The sequence below is a fragment of the Fukomys damarensis genome, unplaced genomic scaffold (genome assembly GCF_012274545.1).
Source record: "Fukomys damarensis isolate Sample0158 unplaced genomic scaffold, DMR_v1.0_HiC HiC_scaffold_34, whole genome shotgun sequence".
Taxonomy (NCBI): domain Eukaryota; kingdom Metazoa; phylum Chordata; class Mammalia; order Rodentia; family Bathyergidae; genus Fukomys; species Fukomys damarensis.
The window spans coordinates 10,399,358-10,415,248 of record NW_022900946.1 but is presented as its reverse complement, the minus strand read 5'-3'; the positions used below and the strand labels follow the sequence as shown (position 1 = coordinate 10,415,248).

The following is a 15,891-nucleotide window of genomic DNA, read 5'->3' as shown; positions in this document are numbered from 1 at the left end:
CACTTTGCTGTCCTCTGACCACCTCCTCTTGGCCCTCTGAGGATCTAAGCTTTTGATTGCCACCTTGCCCTCCACTCCTACTCTGCCCTCACTCCAGAGCTGTCCAACTCCGAGACCCCAAGCTCTCTTCTCCAATAATTGGTGTCCGCAGCCCATCCCAGCCACCCACTCTCATGGCTACAGCCTAGAGATGGCAGCCCCTCCGAATGCCTAATTGCAAACTTCCCGTCCTTTTGGTTTCCATCTGCAGCACACCAATCACTGCAGTCCTTCATCCTTCTCACAGTCTCTGTAGTGTCCCCGTCCATGAGCTCGGAGTGCATGGCTGCTCACTGGGGCGACTCTCTTCTCCCTCCATTTTGCACACCTGCTCTACTCTCTGAAGTGCTCCCCAGGCAAAAGGCCACCTCTACCAGGTCCCACTTCCCTTCCCTGTACTGGGGAAAGAGAGTGTCACTATGAGGTTGGCTGACTTCCTGAAGTCACAAACCACACTGCCTCCCAGACTCAGAAACAGCCCAGCGTGATTCTATAAATTTCTTGATCTCTGAGTCTATTTATCTTCCTAACCCATTCATTCTACTCATCTATCACCAGGAAATGAGAAATCTATATATTGGGGCCTCTTCATTTGCCATCCCTCTTCTGCTCCCGCTGAAGGCAACTTTTAGTCCTTTCCAAAGGCTGGGGTGGGTGTATGGGTGGACACCACAAGAAAAAAGGTCAGTAGGCTTGGCAGAGGCCAGACCTCAACGGCTTTATAAGCATATTAAAATTCTGGGATCCTAACAGCAATGAGAAGGCAGGTTTCCATGGTGAAAACAGCTCTGCTTGTAGAAAATAAAGGAGTAGAGAAGATTAGGGGGAAAAGCAGGGAGGTGATTCCAGTGATCCAGATGAGAATGAAGGTCCTGGACCAGCTGATGGCAACCCAGCAAATAGAGAGAAGGGTGTGGATTCAACAGATATCCAGGAGGTGATGGTTATAGAGAAAAGTGTGGTCTGAGATTCTCAACACATCCTCTAACAGAAGCAAGAGCTGAATTCCTTCATCTGCAAAACATTTATTGAGGTTCTACTATGTGCAAGCAGCAGACACTCGATGAGAAAAGAGAGAGTCCTTTATGATATTCCACCATCTAGTGTAGTCAAGATACAACCAGAAAAACAAATATAAAGGGTACATTTCTATAAGTGATATAAGGAAAAGCATCCAGTGTCGGGAGAGTCAAAAAGTTTTCCCTTGAGGTCATTCTGAAGGATCAAGTTTCAGTTAACGGGGCAAGGAAGGAGGGGAAGTGTGAGGGAGGCCTTCCAGGGGGCAACACAGACAATGTTCTAGGGCGAGAAAAGGAGTGTTTGGGCCAAGTGAAGTCCAACGAGGCTACAGGAAGCAAAGAATGGTGATGAACTTGGAGAAGCCAAAAGCTACCAGTGTGGTAAAGGTGTCCTAGCTCCAGCAAAGGATTTTGGTCTTGATTCTCACAGTAATTGAGGGCACCTGGTTTTTGTTTGTTTTTGTTTTTGTTTTACTGTAGTAGTTAAGATGCAAAAGACCTGAGCTCTGCTCTCCTCTAAGCATCCTGAGAATCATGCATCCAAATTTGGCTAATTCAGGACAGGGCCCTGCCTCCTCCTCAGGCCTCTGACTCCAACCTGCCCTGGACAATCCAGGGCTGCTGTGAAGCTCTTGATCCATCTCAAACTCTTTCCCAAAGGCCCCATGAAAAGACAAGAGAAAGCCTTTCATGGTTTCCCATCAGGGTGGGAGCCCCGGGTTTGAGTCCCTTCTAGACACTCTTAGACCTCTTGATGTTGCCTTCTAGAAACATCAGTCCAGTGAAGAGATTCGAGACTCCTGGGACCAAGGTCTAGTTAAGCAGCTTGTGGGGAAGAACTTCAACGTAGTCGTCTTTGACAAGGAAAGGGATGTGTTTGTGATGTTCTGTAAGTAGTTCCATAGGTGCAAGGGGGAGGCAAGGGCCCCGGCATTACTTTTCAAAGGTCATTTCTAAATTCCTGGGCACTGCAGTCTCCAAAACCCATCACTGCACCAAGCCGAGGATGGTCTGCAGACATGCACTGAGCTTGGGTCAAAATGCTGTTAGCACTCCAGTAATCCCATCACTCTGGAAGGCTGAGGCAGGACAATTGCAAGTTGGAGCCCAATCTGGGCAACTTCTTGAGTGCCTGCTTCAACATAAAAAACATTTAAAAAGGTCAAGAGTGATAACTCAGTGTGAAAGCCCTGGGTTCAACTCATAGAACTGAAGAAAAAAAATGATGCTATCAGCTACAATGCAACTCTATTCCCTGTTGTTGGACTGTATGGAATGCTTTCCACATAACCCAGGCCTGTAGCTCTTTATAGCAGTATTAATATTATTAATGCGCATGGCTAACTGACCGGATGCCTCCGGCTGAGCCACCGTACATTTGCCCCATTTAATCCTCAGGCACTTTTTTTGGAAGTAGGTATCATACCTTGCATTTACAGAGGACTAAACAGTCTTTGGAGGTGGAAGAAATTCTCCAGTACCACCCAGCTGGTAAGTGCTGGGACTGGAGTTTGAACCTAGGCGGTGTGATTCACACCACTGTCCGGAACTCCCCAGCTTTGGCTTCTGTGTGACTTACCCCAGTGGCCCATTGTTGGGCAGAGATCTAAACGTAAAGGTTTAGGATAGTGTCTGGCATAGTGTAAACACTTGATAAATGACAACTATTACTGCGGTTTTTCATTCCTGTCGTTATAATTATTGCCAGTGCTCCCCTCAGAGCTATCCTCCCTTCCCACCATTTCTGGTTCATCCATGAGAACCAAAGCCAAACGTGTCCTGTCTCACCGTGGGAGCAGGGCAAGGGGCTCAGAGGCTGCTTCAGGTGTCTGTTATTTTGACAGGCAGAGCTGCTATTTAGTGAGTGCTGGCAGTGAGCCAGGCAGGAGCGTGGTGGAAGGTGGCAGCCATAAGCCTGTGAGGAAGGGATGGCGGCCTTCCCCACAATCCAGATCAGACAGTTCACCCTTAGAGAGGTTCTTTCCCTTACCCCAGGTCACACAGTGAGTAGCCAGGCCAAAAGTTCAGTGAAGGCTCTGTGACATCCTGGATTGATTGCATCCTGCAGGCCTTTTACAATCTTCCTCACATGGACTCTTGTCTACAGAAGGAGACATGTGAAGTCTGTGCAGGTGAATCACTGCAATCTGCTGGCTTTAAATGAAGGGCTGGGCATGGCGTTTTGCATGGCCCTGGCACCCTGAGTTCAGAGAACATCCATCTTGTTCTGATCAAAGGCAAAACGACCTCTTTTTCTTGGAAGCAGGACTGTCAAATGGCCCCCCGGACTCCGGGAGCCCTGGGGTGCTGCTGGCAGGAGGGCAGTGACAGAGGCACTTAGATTGGAAATGGGCAAGATGTTGTGCAGAGGTAGCGTCCAGCTACTGAGGCCAAGCTTGGAGCACCAGCAAGGTTGTTTCCTTGGGTTGGAAAGCTGCTGGAGGCCAGGAGTCTGCCACACTGAAAGTCCCAAGAACGGTCCCACAAAGGACCATGGCCAATTTCCAGGGGCAGCTGTGCTCTCCGTACTTGTGGGCATACCTGCTTCCTTCATGGGCCCGTTCTCCTCCAAGGGACTGAAAGGCATATTATGTTTTATTATTTTATGTTACGTTACATTTGTAGTATGATGGTTACAAGTCAGAGCACCCTGGCTTCAAATCCTATTTCCTCTGCTAATTATTGGATGACCTTGGACAAGTAACCTAATCCCACTGGAAAACCCCTGGGGCAAGTAGCTTAACTTCCACTGGAAAACCCCTGGACGCTCGCTCTCTCTCTCTCTCTCTCTCTCTCTCTCTCTCTGGCTGTCTTTGATAGCATCAAGGATTGAACCTATGGCCTTTCTATGAACCCACATCCTCAGCCTTTTCAAATTTTTTTTTTTTTTAAGATAAGGTCTCCTTATCTTTCTAGGTGGACCCGAACTTGGAATTTGCCTGCCTCAGCGTACCGGAGTGCTGGGATTATAGGCATGTGCCACCATACCCAGCTTTCTTTCTAGTTTATTTAATAGTGATCATGTACTATGACTAAAATGTTAAAAAATAACCTAACATATGCATAAAAGAGAGTATAATCTTTGTAAAGCAGCCATGCCATGAGAGATAGTGCTTATGGGACAGCGTTGGCTTTCAGAGTTCCCTGAGTAAGACCGTTCTCTTCCAGATGCACCCTGGTCTGAGAAGTGTAGGGTGCTGTTCCCACTGCTGGAGGATCTGGGCAGGAAGTATCAAAACCACTCCACAGTCATCATCGCCAAGATTGACATCACGGCCAATGACATCCAGCTGACGAATCCAGACCGCTACCCCTTCTTCAGGCTTTTCCCCACCAACGCTGAACAGGTGAGAAGCTCCTGGGACTCACAACTGAAACCGCTGCCACATTATCCTCAGGGACTTGGTTTCTCTGGATCACTAGCTCTGCTTCCTACCAAACCAGCTTCGTCCTCAGCTCCAGTCTCCAGTCTGCTCTCTTGCTCAAGCTCAAAGATTATTTTTCAGTGGCTTCCACTGAAGTGCTAAGACCCGCTATATATAATTGCATACAACTTAGGTCAGTCACTCAATCCTGACCCAGTCACTGTGGCCAAGTGGATGTGGCTATTTTGATTGGTCTTGGGTACGGTGGTTCCCTCTAGGGAGGGAGCTCCCCCATCTACATGGAGTGAGGTGGGGGCAATGTCCATGGGAAGACTGGGGAAAGAGAAAATGTGTATAGAGACAATCATGCCTCTCGCACCCTGGGATTTAGCTATTGACCAACCTTACCAGTGTTGACGGAGCAGACTCTCCAGGTCACTTTGGTATGTGGGGGACAGTGTCAACCAAAGAAGTATGAGCCTAAGTCCCTGCCTCTGAGAAGGATGTCACTGAGCGTGAGGGAGAAATCATCCTAGCACATGGGTTCATCTCTAAATGCAGTGGAAATGGAGGGGAGGAGGGGGTTTTTGAAAGGCAGATATGGTCCAAGTCTTCACACACTCCTGAGACTCTGCAAAATGGCAAGCGTTTGATCAGATTAAAAGAGGGTCTTTGAGCCACAGGCGGGGGGTACAGTGTGAGCAAAGAGGTGGGCAGCAGGAGGACCACAGCACTGTGCTGATGCCAGATGTGTATGGGTAGCTCATGGAGAATGAGGCTGTGTCACCGATCTTGTTATCTAAAAAACGAGTTTAGACAACCAGTGGGCAGTAAGTCGCTTCCTAACCTTCCTGAGACCAAAAGCGAGAGGGAACCTCGAAGACTGAGCAGCCACCATGTGTGAGGTCCTTTATAAAGTAAATGGATATGGTGGTGTGGGTGCCTGTGGTTTGGGCTAATTAGGAAGTCGAGGCAGGAGGATTGCTTAAGGCCAGGTATTCGAATCCAGCCTGGGCAACATAGAGAGATACCATCTCAAACGTACTCACATAACTGTTTTTATATAATAATAATAATAATAATAATAATAATAATAATAATGATAATGGCAAAGTATACAACACTACTGCAAGCCAAGCCTTGTTTTAAGCACTTTTGATATGTCAGTTTGTTTTCTGACAACACCGTAACCTAGGTACTATTATCTGCATGTTACAGACAAGGAAACTGAGTCAGAGAGGTTCCTTAAGCCAGTCACACCGATGAGTAATACAGTATGGGTTAAAGCCTGGTTGGTGGCTTTAGAGTCCACGCTGAGACCTACAACACTGCAACCTTATGATGGAAAAATATTTAGTATTCTTACTTTACAGTCATGGAAATGAGGCTCAGAGAGGCTAAGGAATCTGCCCCAAATACTCAGGTGGCTAGGAATCGGCCCTGGTTTGATCTTTGCTGCACTCCATGGGTGATTCACAGGATGAGGCTCCTATCTAACCACTCTCTGTTCTCCCTAGGCTGTACCATACACGGGAGAGCACACCCTGCAGGGTATTTCTGGCTTCCTGGAAAGCCAGGTCAAGATCAGGATTGAAGATGAGGATGAGGTGAGGGGCAGAGCCACCACGCTGGCTTATTCTCTCCCCCACAGAATTGCCAGGAACTCAACATGTGTCAAGAGTTCAAAAATCTCAGGCTGTCTGGACACCATTGAGGACACATGGACGGCTCTCCAATTTTGTGTGGCTTTACTAGCAACTTTTATTTTAGGGCATTTACTAAGAGGAAGTAGAAACAGCAGGCTTTAGAAATACCAGGATGGGCTAGGTCCTAAGGTAATGCCCAGCTCCTAAGGCTGTGGTCCCTTGGTCCACTTTCCTGAACTGGCAACCAGATGTCTTGATGGGATTCTGCCCTCTGCCGATGGGAAGGACCGCAATCCCCTCTTCCCCTCAACCATGCCTCAGTGAGACCATCTTCCGAAAGGTTCTACCTGGATTTCTGCCACGCATGTCAAAGACATTCCTCTCTCTTTAAGCAACAAGGGGAATTTATCCAACACAACTGGTAGAACATCAGACATAGGTGGATTCAGAAGCTCAAATTTGCTCATCTCTGGTTTGCTCTATGTTGCCTTCATTCTCAAGCAGTCACTTTCCCATAGAGAGTCAAGGATACCCCATAGCTCCAAACCAATGTCCTCCCAGCTATGAAAACATCACTACTCAGTATCTTAGTATGTGCCTTGGGTGGGGTCCTCATTAGCTGAGCCAGAGCCACCTGCCCAATCCTAGAATTAGGATTTGGGCAACAACACCTGCAGATTCAGGTGAAGAGAAAGGTGACTCCCCTTACCAAAAGACCCTCTTACCAAAAGGCACAAGCATACCAGACACTTAACTCCCCAAGCCAGGTGGGACCTTTTGTATCTATGGGATGCTCAAGCCAAAGACTGATTCTCTCTGGGTACCTTCAGAAGACCCTTGACAATCACAGTCACAGTGATCTCAGTTCATTTCTTTATCCTCTTTCCTCTCCCTCTCTTCTTTCCATCTTTTCTTTAATAGCTGCTGTCCATTGAGCAAAATGAAATGTTAGAAGAGGAAGTGTTAGCTGAAGAAGAAGGAGGAGGAGGAGGAGGAGGAAGCACTTATACAGAGCCAGAGTTACCGGGGCAGCAGTTCCCTGAACAGCTGGAGAATGTGTCCAAGGTGGAGGCCCTGCTGGAAGAGCTCTCTGCATGGGAGAACGACACCAAGCTGGAAATGCCAGGGGAGTCGCTGCCAGAGCAGGAGGATGTACCCAAGGTGGAGGTGCCAGTGGGGCAGAAGAAAAGACCTGAGAAAGAGGAAGAGGTAGCTAAGCCGAAAAGACCTCCAAGACGAGAGAAGAAATTCAAAGTCAAGGAAGAACTTTAACTTCTCCAAGGGCAGGAGGGAAAGGGGGTCCGTGTTTCAGGTCCTGGCATAATTACTGAGTAGATCTAGTCCAATAATATTATCCCTCATTGTGGTGGGGGCTGGGGAATAAATCCGCTGAATGTCCTTGGCCCTGTTTATTCATTACCTCTTTCCCAGGAGGAGCTGCCTTAGGAGAGCTGTCTGGCCTGGAATCCAGCCACAGCCGCAAGGGAAGTCACAGCAGAGACACGTAATGAGTATTTACACACTTGTCCATCTAATTCTGTAACATCGCTGGAGAACAGGTTATTTATCTCCACTTGCAGACGAGGAAACAGAGGCACAGAGAGGTCAAACAACCAGTCAGGATCCTCCAGCTAGAAAGCTGCTGAGCTCGATCCCACACCATCGAACTCTAGAGGCTGTGTGCTTGGCTGCTATGGATATCATCTCCTTCCACATTAGGGGCCCCACAGTTCATCTAAAGGAGGTGAATTGATCGGGCTGATGCTGAGTTCTGGCGTGGCAAGAAAAAGATCCAACTCCAAACCTGTCCCTCCTAGACTTCCACATCCCAATAAATGACCCACGCATTCAAGGGAACCCACCAGGATCATCTCCAGGGTCTCTCGTGGACCTGCCGATTCACACGGCTCCACCCACGTCCCTCCATCCCCACTGACAGCCCCGTCACGTCTCAGCTGCAGAAGTCTCAGTTGAGCGCTTTTCTGGCACTGTACACCTTCCCCTGATCTCCTTGACATACAACCGCTGGAGGAATCTTTTAAAAAGCCATGGCCATGACCGCATATACCCTTATCCTGTTTCAACCCATCTTTACCGACATCTTGACTGCCATTGAGACAAAACCCAGTCTGCTTACCATGTCTACAAGGTCCTGAAATGTCCAGCTCTTTCTCTCTCCTTCTGCATTCCAGCAACACTTCCTGTCTGTTTGAACAAACCAAATGCTCTCTGTCCTCCTGGCTGTTCCCTCTGCCTAAGATGCCCTCCCTCCAGAGTAAACACATCCAGATCTTCACACAGCTGTGTTCTTTCAATCAGACCTCAACTCGACACTAATATTTAAAAACATCTTATTATTTTGTTGTGCAATTGCATATTGCCCGTTTCCCCCTTCCTTACTGTGTTTCTCACACCTGGCACTCTGGTTGGTACATAGTAGATGCTCAGTAAATGTCCACAGACCAAATGAAACCATATCAGGCAGCGCACTCTCTCAGAAAGATACACGGCTTCATAATCACCCCAATAGGAGGTGGTGAGGACAATGTCCCAAGGTCCACACTAGACTCAGCATCAGCTTTCTGTTATCGGTCTGATAACACACATTTTATTGCTTAAAACGACATGGATTTATTGGTAGAATCCTGGAGGCCAGACAGCAGAAATCAGTTTTACTGGGTAAATTCAAGGTGTTACCAGAGCTGTTCCCTTCTGCAAGAATCCTCATCCTTTTCTAGCTCCTGGGAACCACCTGCATTCCCTGGCTCATAGTTCCTTCCTGGACTCACCCTGAGCTTTGGGTGCATCCTCCTATCTATCTCCCAATTCCTTTAACTTCCTCCTCATAAGCACTGTGGTGGCTGCAGCTAATCTGCCTGGATAGTTTCTCCATCTCCAGCTCCTCAGCTGAATCACAACTGCACAGTCCCTTTTGTTCAGGAGGGCAATGTTTACACGTTCCAGCGATTAGGATATGGATGTAGTTGGGCGTCACTAGTCATCCTGCCATACGCTGCTGATGTGTGTCATTTACTCCAGACAGGTAATAACAGACCTTCCCAAGGAAAGGAGGAAGGGGTATTACTCATACCACAGTGCTCTCAGGACACTAACTGGGCCTCTCCGCTTCCCACCTGTTATGTAAGGCACAGGCTGTTTGTGCATTTTCCAACCTCCAGAGCCAGTTCCCACGCCACACTCCCCAAACCTGACCTGTCCACATCCAGATGAAGCAGGGAACAGCCTGGGGCCCTAGCAACTTCTGGTGCCACATGCCCTGGCGGGGCAGGTGTTAATATTCAGGACACGGCGCAAGGCTCACCTGCCTCCACGTTATGGCCACGTGGCTGTGCACTGGACAAGGAGTCCAGGAGCTGCTGAGGTTAAATCATGTGGAGAAGAGGCCTTGAAAGGCCATGAGCAAGTGCGCGACCTCTGAGCCACGCGGGTGTGAGCAGGGCCTCAGGGTGCAGTAGAGGGCAGCAGCGTAGGCAGGTGGGACAGGTGGTCCCCTCTGCTGGAAAAGTCTTCTCCCTTGGCTCACTTTTGCCCCTTTCCAAAAACACCAACCTCTCTAACTCCTTGCATTCTGCCTGATCAATTTTTCACATCCCTCCACCCCCTTAGCTCTCCTTTTCACACCACTTGCCCTTGTAAGGCCCTTCTACAGTAGAGTATGGAAAGTTCTTGACCTCCCAGGGGTGCAGCGTATCATAGGGACAAATCCAAGTGAGATCTGGGTTTCATGCTGGAGTTAGCACTAACCAGCTGGGTGATCTTAGGGAAGTTACTCAGCCTCTCTGAACATCAGTCTTTTCTCTGGTAACAGGAGTGTTTGTGTCACATCTTTTGAGCCAAGAACGTAAAAGCAGAGCCTGACACGAGAAGAACATGGTGCAAAAATGGCCCAGTCAATGAGCATGACAAGTCTCCCATGCCTGTTTGAAAATTGAGAAGAGGGTTTCAAAGATTAAGTAAGATTCATTCATAGACATTTACTGCGCACTTCCCTGAAAAGAGATGAAAAGTATGGATCATCTTTGGCACCGTGGGCATCTCTGACATCTTGATGAGCACTGTCCATGGAGGTGGCTTTTCAGAAAGCATATTGGTGTGAGCCGAAGAGAGGATGGGTGAAGTTCCCAGGAAATTTGGCTACAGAAAATAACAGGGCAGGAAACAGAATATTCAGAGGAACGTATTTATAGCAGTGGTTAGCAGATGGGAAGAGTCCAGGGGGCCGGGGAAGAGCAAGGGTGGAGGAGGAAGGGCAGAAAGGGAGAGAAAGGAGCAGAGGAAAATGCCATCGGGGCCCCTAGGAAGAAAGAGAAGGCCTTTCACAGGAACGAGGACTAAGGAGAGACGCAGGTCCTGAGGAGGAGAGGACGCCATGGCTCAGGGACTCCGAAGTCATCAAGTGTGCGCTGGTGGAGAGAAGGTAGGAGGTTCCAGGGGCCAGCGACACAACGAGAGGAGAGACGCAGGTCCTGAGGAGGAGAGGACGCCATGGCTCAGGGGCTCCGAAGTCATCAAGTGTGCGCTGGTGGAGAGAAGGTAGGAGGTTCCAGGGGCCAGCGACACACCGCAGCTCAAGGAGCCAGGCTGGGGAAGACGATACTGTCTTTAAGTGTAGACTTCATCATGATTCAGGCATTCAAGGCTAACAGGACAGGAGAACAATGATGCTGAAAAGACAGCTGTGATCCTCACAGATCCCAAGAGAAGGGGACTTGACATGGAGGACAGGGAACGGGGCCCAGGCACAGGGGAAGGCACCAGGGGGGCCGGGAAGCAAAGGGGGCAAGGGGGGAGGTGGCAGAAGCCTTCGCTGTGGTCTTCACGGGGGACAATGGGGAAGGCAGGGTGGGCAGGTTTAGGATGCGTCAGGTCCCATCCTGGGCTCTGGGACACAAAAGTTGAGCCCAGTTTCCAGTCTCTGGCTGGTCCCTTGGCATGGTGGGAACAAGAGCCTCTATGAAAGGCTGTCTGGAGGCAGATGTCGGAGCGTGGGCTCTGGAGTGGCTGCTTTGCACAAGACCGTGGTATTATTCCCAGCAAGATGTACGGCATCAAATGCAGAAACCGGAACACAGTGACCCTTATGGATGGGCTCCAGCCCAAACTTCCCATTACCTTGTCTGAGGCTTTGACCAGAAAACCCAGGAAGCCACATGGGGTCACCTCCTTCAAATCCCTCACATTCACCCAGACTGGGGTCTAGAGGGGGCCTCATGGGAAAGGAACAGGATGCAAATAGCTAGTTCCAGGAAGAAGGATACATGATAAACCCCGAGGAGATGATACAATATCCCTTTTCATCAAACAATTGAAAAACTCAGTAACTGTGAGATACTTCTCATTTATTATTATTAATTAGTATTATTACTATTTTTGTTAGTACTATGGATTGAACCAAGGGCCTTTTCACTTAGCTACATCCCCAGACATTTATTTACTTGTTTGTTTATTTGCTTACTAAGGCCTCGCTTGCAAGCTCACTCATTAAGTTGCCCCAGCTGGGCTCAAACTCCTCCTGCTTCAGCCCCCAAGAGTGCTGCGATTTCGGCCCTGCACAGCTATACTTGGGCCTCATTCAACTTTCTGGCCGAAAAGATGGAAAGTTGGCCAAGATGAAAGAAGCAATCCTAGGAGCTGCTAAGCACCAGGGATGGGATAGGAAGCTAATTTTTAGGTCTCTGTGGAGAGCTCTTTGGGGTGAAGTTCCAATATTCTTTGATCTAGAGATTTCACTCTTGTGAAATTACCCAAAGAAGACTGCTCAGGCCCTGCACACCTGACTTGTGTTCTGGTTCAGACTTTTGGCAGCTCTCAGTGCTTCTCTGGCTTCCTTCTAGACCCTAGCAGTGGGGGCCGCATGGGGAGGATGGGACATCTTGGGAGGGCGCCCTCCCAGGACAGGTGCAGAGCCCAGGAAGGGGAATGGTCGTCCCTTTCCCCGCATGTAGCCTGGCTTCAGATGTGGTCTTTTGCTTGGCTTCTTGGGTCCACTTGCCCTTGTCAGTGACCAAGGAAAAGCCCAGCACATTGGCACTGCCTTCCCAGTTAATGCCTAACTAAAGAATCTCTTGGTGCCAAAATGTGCAAAACAGAGACCTTGTATTTCCAGGCACCGGTGTGACCCCCCAATGTCAGTCATTTGGTGTCTCCAGCTATTAGGACAAAAAAGGAAAAGGGAAACATTTGGCCCAAAGGAGAAAGAAACATTCCCCCTCCCTCCAATGGAACAATGTCAAGAAACAGATGCAGAGAATAATTGGAGGACAGACTGCCAGCCAGGGCAGGTGTGTATATATTTGTAAGAGGTGTCTGCTCGAAAACGATCCAGCCCTCCCTTCTGGCTTCAGGTAAGGCTGTGTGCAGCTGTCCTCTCCCGGCCCAGCCTCTCCCCTTTCTGTTCTTCTGCAGCTCCCATTGTATTTGAGGGAGGTGGGAAGAAAGCGAAGACTTTGGCCATGAGTCAGAGCCGCATCTGAGTCATTCCTCTGCCGATTATCAGCTCTGCGCACTGTCGCGACGCTGTCTCCCTCTCTTTGAGTTGAAGATTTCTCAGTAATAGTGGCTACCGCTTTCCATGCGATCAGTGACTACGGATGAGGCATCGACTGCGTATCAGACACTGGGATACAGCAGTGAACCACAGTGTCGGTCCTGCTTTGTGCACATCATCTTAGTCAGTCCCAGCCACAGCGGTGTGCAGTAGGTCTCCATCTGCTCTGGTGTTTTAAAAATGATCCGTCACAGCTCATGCATGGGTCATGAAACCATGCCATTTGTGGTTTACAGCTGGAATTTTCTTTTCATTAAATAGAATAGAATGTGTCAGCAGGCAATGACACTGTAAGGGTAAGAACTGTTTTGTACAACTCACATTTTGTGTGTGTGTGTGTGTGTGTGTGTGTGTTTGCATTCACATGCAGGACAACCCACTGGATTATGACATAAAGTGTTCCCCATACAGTTTATGTTAGCCACAAAGGTCTAGAAAATATCACTCTGGAATATAAGTACAGGAGCACAGGAATTGTTCAGGACCAAGCCCGGCACATCCTGGACTCTCAGTCTGTGGAAGCAGCCGTCCCCATTTCCTAGACGGGAAAACCGAGTCTTAGTGAATGAAAATGCCTTGCCCATTGTCATACATAGTGACCAGCAAGACGGGCCTTGAATCTGGGGTGCAGGCTTAGTTCAGCCCTCTCTCACTTACCCACCACGCTACCCTCTTTTGTTGCTGTGATGAGGGGGTGTTAAAAGCTCCCACTGAGGCTTACTTTAACAACTGGGAGAAGTAAGTGACCACTCTAGAAACACCAAGATGTGCTGCAAAGGTTGCACAGGCTAATTACCTGCTGAGTGGCTTATCCTAAGCCATTTCCATGCAATATGTGAGTTACAGGATGACGCAGACTCGGTTGTATTCACAGTTCCCCTTGGCACCCAACTCCCTCATTGTAGCTGCTTAAAAAAAAAATTGAATGAATAAATGGATGTGGGCAAATTGAAAGTTTCCAAGCAGAGGATTAAGAGTTGGTTGTTAAAATCCAAAGTTACCTCTAATAAGACAGTGAATCTGGAACGCTACCCCATCTTGTTACTTCCTGCTGCAAATAAGAGACCCAGCTTTTCAAAATATGCCCTGAAACTTGAGGAGAAGGGGATGGGATATGGGTGGGAGTAACTATGTGGATACGAAGGGGAAAATCCCACCAGCCATGGCTGCTAAAAAAAAAAAAAAAAAAAAAGTCATGGCTGCTGCATTGCAAGATTTTTGTGCAACACACACATACAAATGGCCACTCCTGGAGGTGTATAACGTACAGCCAAAGTGTCCTTTCCAACTGCGGAGGGAGTTAGATCATGCACATCTGTCCCATCTGTCTCTGTTCACAGGAATTCAGCATCAGAAACAGGGAGGAAGTGCCTGGGCCAACCACCCTTGTCTCTGGACAAGGACCTTGCCTCTGTCCCCAGGACCGGAAGGAGCTGTGCAGTGCAGAAGGGATGGGGCGGCCACTCCCTCTGAGCTGGGTGCTGGTGGTGACAGTGGTGATGACCTCTTGGGGCCTCGGAGCTGCAGCCAATGAGCCCTCCTCTGAAGCAAGTAAGTGGTGTGTGTGTGGGGGGGTTAACTTGGCAGAGGCAGTCTTAACCCCTCCTTTACTCAGACAGTCGCCAGTCTATGTCCATTTCTTAGGCTACACTGGGCACTGGACTCACCTGGAGATTTGGCTCAAATGTAAATTCTGGCTCAGCAGGTCTACCCTGAGGCCCTACACTCTGCATTGCTAACAAGGTCCAGGTGTCCCTGATGTGTGTGTGGTCCTTGGGCCAAACAGGAGAGGCGAGCGGCTGGGACAGCTCTCAGACACACCGGCACTTTCCTGGGCAGTCAGGAGCTAGGGGTTGAAATATGGGAGACTGAAACATACCCAGTGGCTCTTGAACATCCTCCAGGGGGGTGAGCATCGCTCTTATCCTGCTTCCCACTTCTCCCTGGAGCACTTGGGGTCGTAAACACTATTGTGGGGCCATGGTTAAAAGCACACACTCTTGAGACCTCTCATCTACGTGTGCCCTGACGGCTGCTCACCAATACAGCAAATGACTTAATCCTTTCTGAACTTCAGTTTCTTTCTCTTTAAAATAAGAATAAACAACCAGGCACGGTGGAGCATGCTCGTGATCCCAACACATTGGGAAGCTCAGGCAGGAGGATTGCAAGTTCCAGTCCAGCTTGAGCAACTTGGCAAATAAACAAATTAATTAATAAACAAATCAATTAATTAAGCTGAGGATGTAGCTCAGTATGAATGAAGGCCCAATAGCGCTGAAAAAAAGGGCTGGGATATAGCGCAGAGCAAAAGCCATGGGTTCAATCTCAAGCACCACCAAATACATCATACATACACACAATTAAATAAGGATAACTGAAAGCTGAGCTCAAGGGGCTGTCGGGAACGATTTAACAAGATAATGAAATGTGCATCCACTGCCTGGCACATCACAAATGCTCCCTGAGCAACAGCACTCTCGCTAGTGCTCTCTCTCTCCTGATATTTTTGTCGTGGAAGATCAAAATAGCAGGCCTGCCAGGTGGACATGGCGGTTTTTAGAGAAGCGGTGACCCTGAGCAGGGTCTTGACGTGGACTCAGTAGGCTGGGGAGAAGACCTTGTTAGGAGGTATAGTGTGCAAAGGTTGTGACCAGGAGACACATTCGCCACAAATCCTAGCAAAGGAGTTCTGTGCCCCGTTCTTTGGACGTGGGAATGTGGATATTTTGGAAAGGACACAACTTGAAAGCAATTCTTAATACAGAAAAGGAATAGCCAGGCTTGGACGTTTGGCAGAGGCGCTGTACTGGTTTGGTGGGGAGTCAGCTCCGAAAGAGGAACCAAGACCACGAGTTCCCTGGGGGGCAGGAGGGGTCTCCGGAAGGCCCTTAGCTCAGGCGACCGGGCTTCCTTCTGTCCGCAGGAAGGTGCTCAGAATGCCACAGCAACGCCACCTGCATGGAGGACGGGGTCGTCACCACGTGCACCTGCCGAGGCGGCTTCTGGGGCAACGGGCTGGAGTGCGTGGATGTGGATGAATGCGCCACCCCAGAGGCGCACAACTGCTCTGCCAACAGCAGCTGTGTGAACACGCTGGGTTCCTACACGTGTGTGTGCCCCGACGGCTTTCTACTGATGCCCGAGCTGGGCTGCACCGACGTGGACGAGTGCGCGGAGCCGGGGCTCAGCGGCTGCCACCCGCTGGCCACCTGTGTCAACGTGGACGGCAGCTACTCGTGCGTGTGCCCGGA

At 49.2% G+C, this 15,891-nt stretch overlaps 2 protein-coding genes across 6 annotated transcripts in view; both read left to right on the top strand.

Annotated features, from left to right (window-relative positions):
• Positions 1-7,455, top strand: part of Pdilt (protein disulfide isomerase like, testis expressed) — a 35,571-nt gene extending 28,116 nt beyond the window's left edge. For all 5 annotated transcript variants that reach the window (XM_010610041.2, XM_010610044.2, XM_010610042.3 and 2 more), the window contains 4 exons: positions 1,827-1,947; positions 4,227-4,405; positions 5,941-6,030; positions 6,991-7,455. In XM_010610041.2, the coding sequence (XP_010608343.2) occupies positions 1,827-1,947; positions 4,227-4,405; positions 5,941-6,030; positions 6,991-7,341 (741 nt within the window). In that variant the 3' untranslated portion in view covers positions 7,342-7,455. The remainder of the gene's footprint in view (positions 1-1,826; positions 1,948-4,226; positions 4,406-5,940; positions 6,031-6,990) is intronic.
• Positions 7,456-12,329: 4,874 nt separating this feature from the next.
• LOC104852442 (uromodulin) overlaps positions 12,330-15,891 on the top strand; it is a 14,018-nt gene continuing 10,456 nt past the window's right edge. The window contains exons 1-3 of the mRNA XM_010610077.2: positions 12,330-12,434; positions 13,978-14,188; positions 15,564-15,884. Coding sequence (XP_010608379.1) covers positions 14,089-14,188; positions 15,564-15,884 — 421 coding nt within the window. The 5' untranslated portion in view covers positions 12,330-12,434; positions 13,978-14,088. The remainder of the gene's footprint in view (positions 12,435-13,977; positions 14,189-15,563; positions 15,885-15,891) is intronic.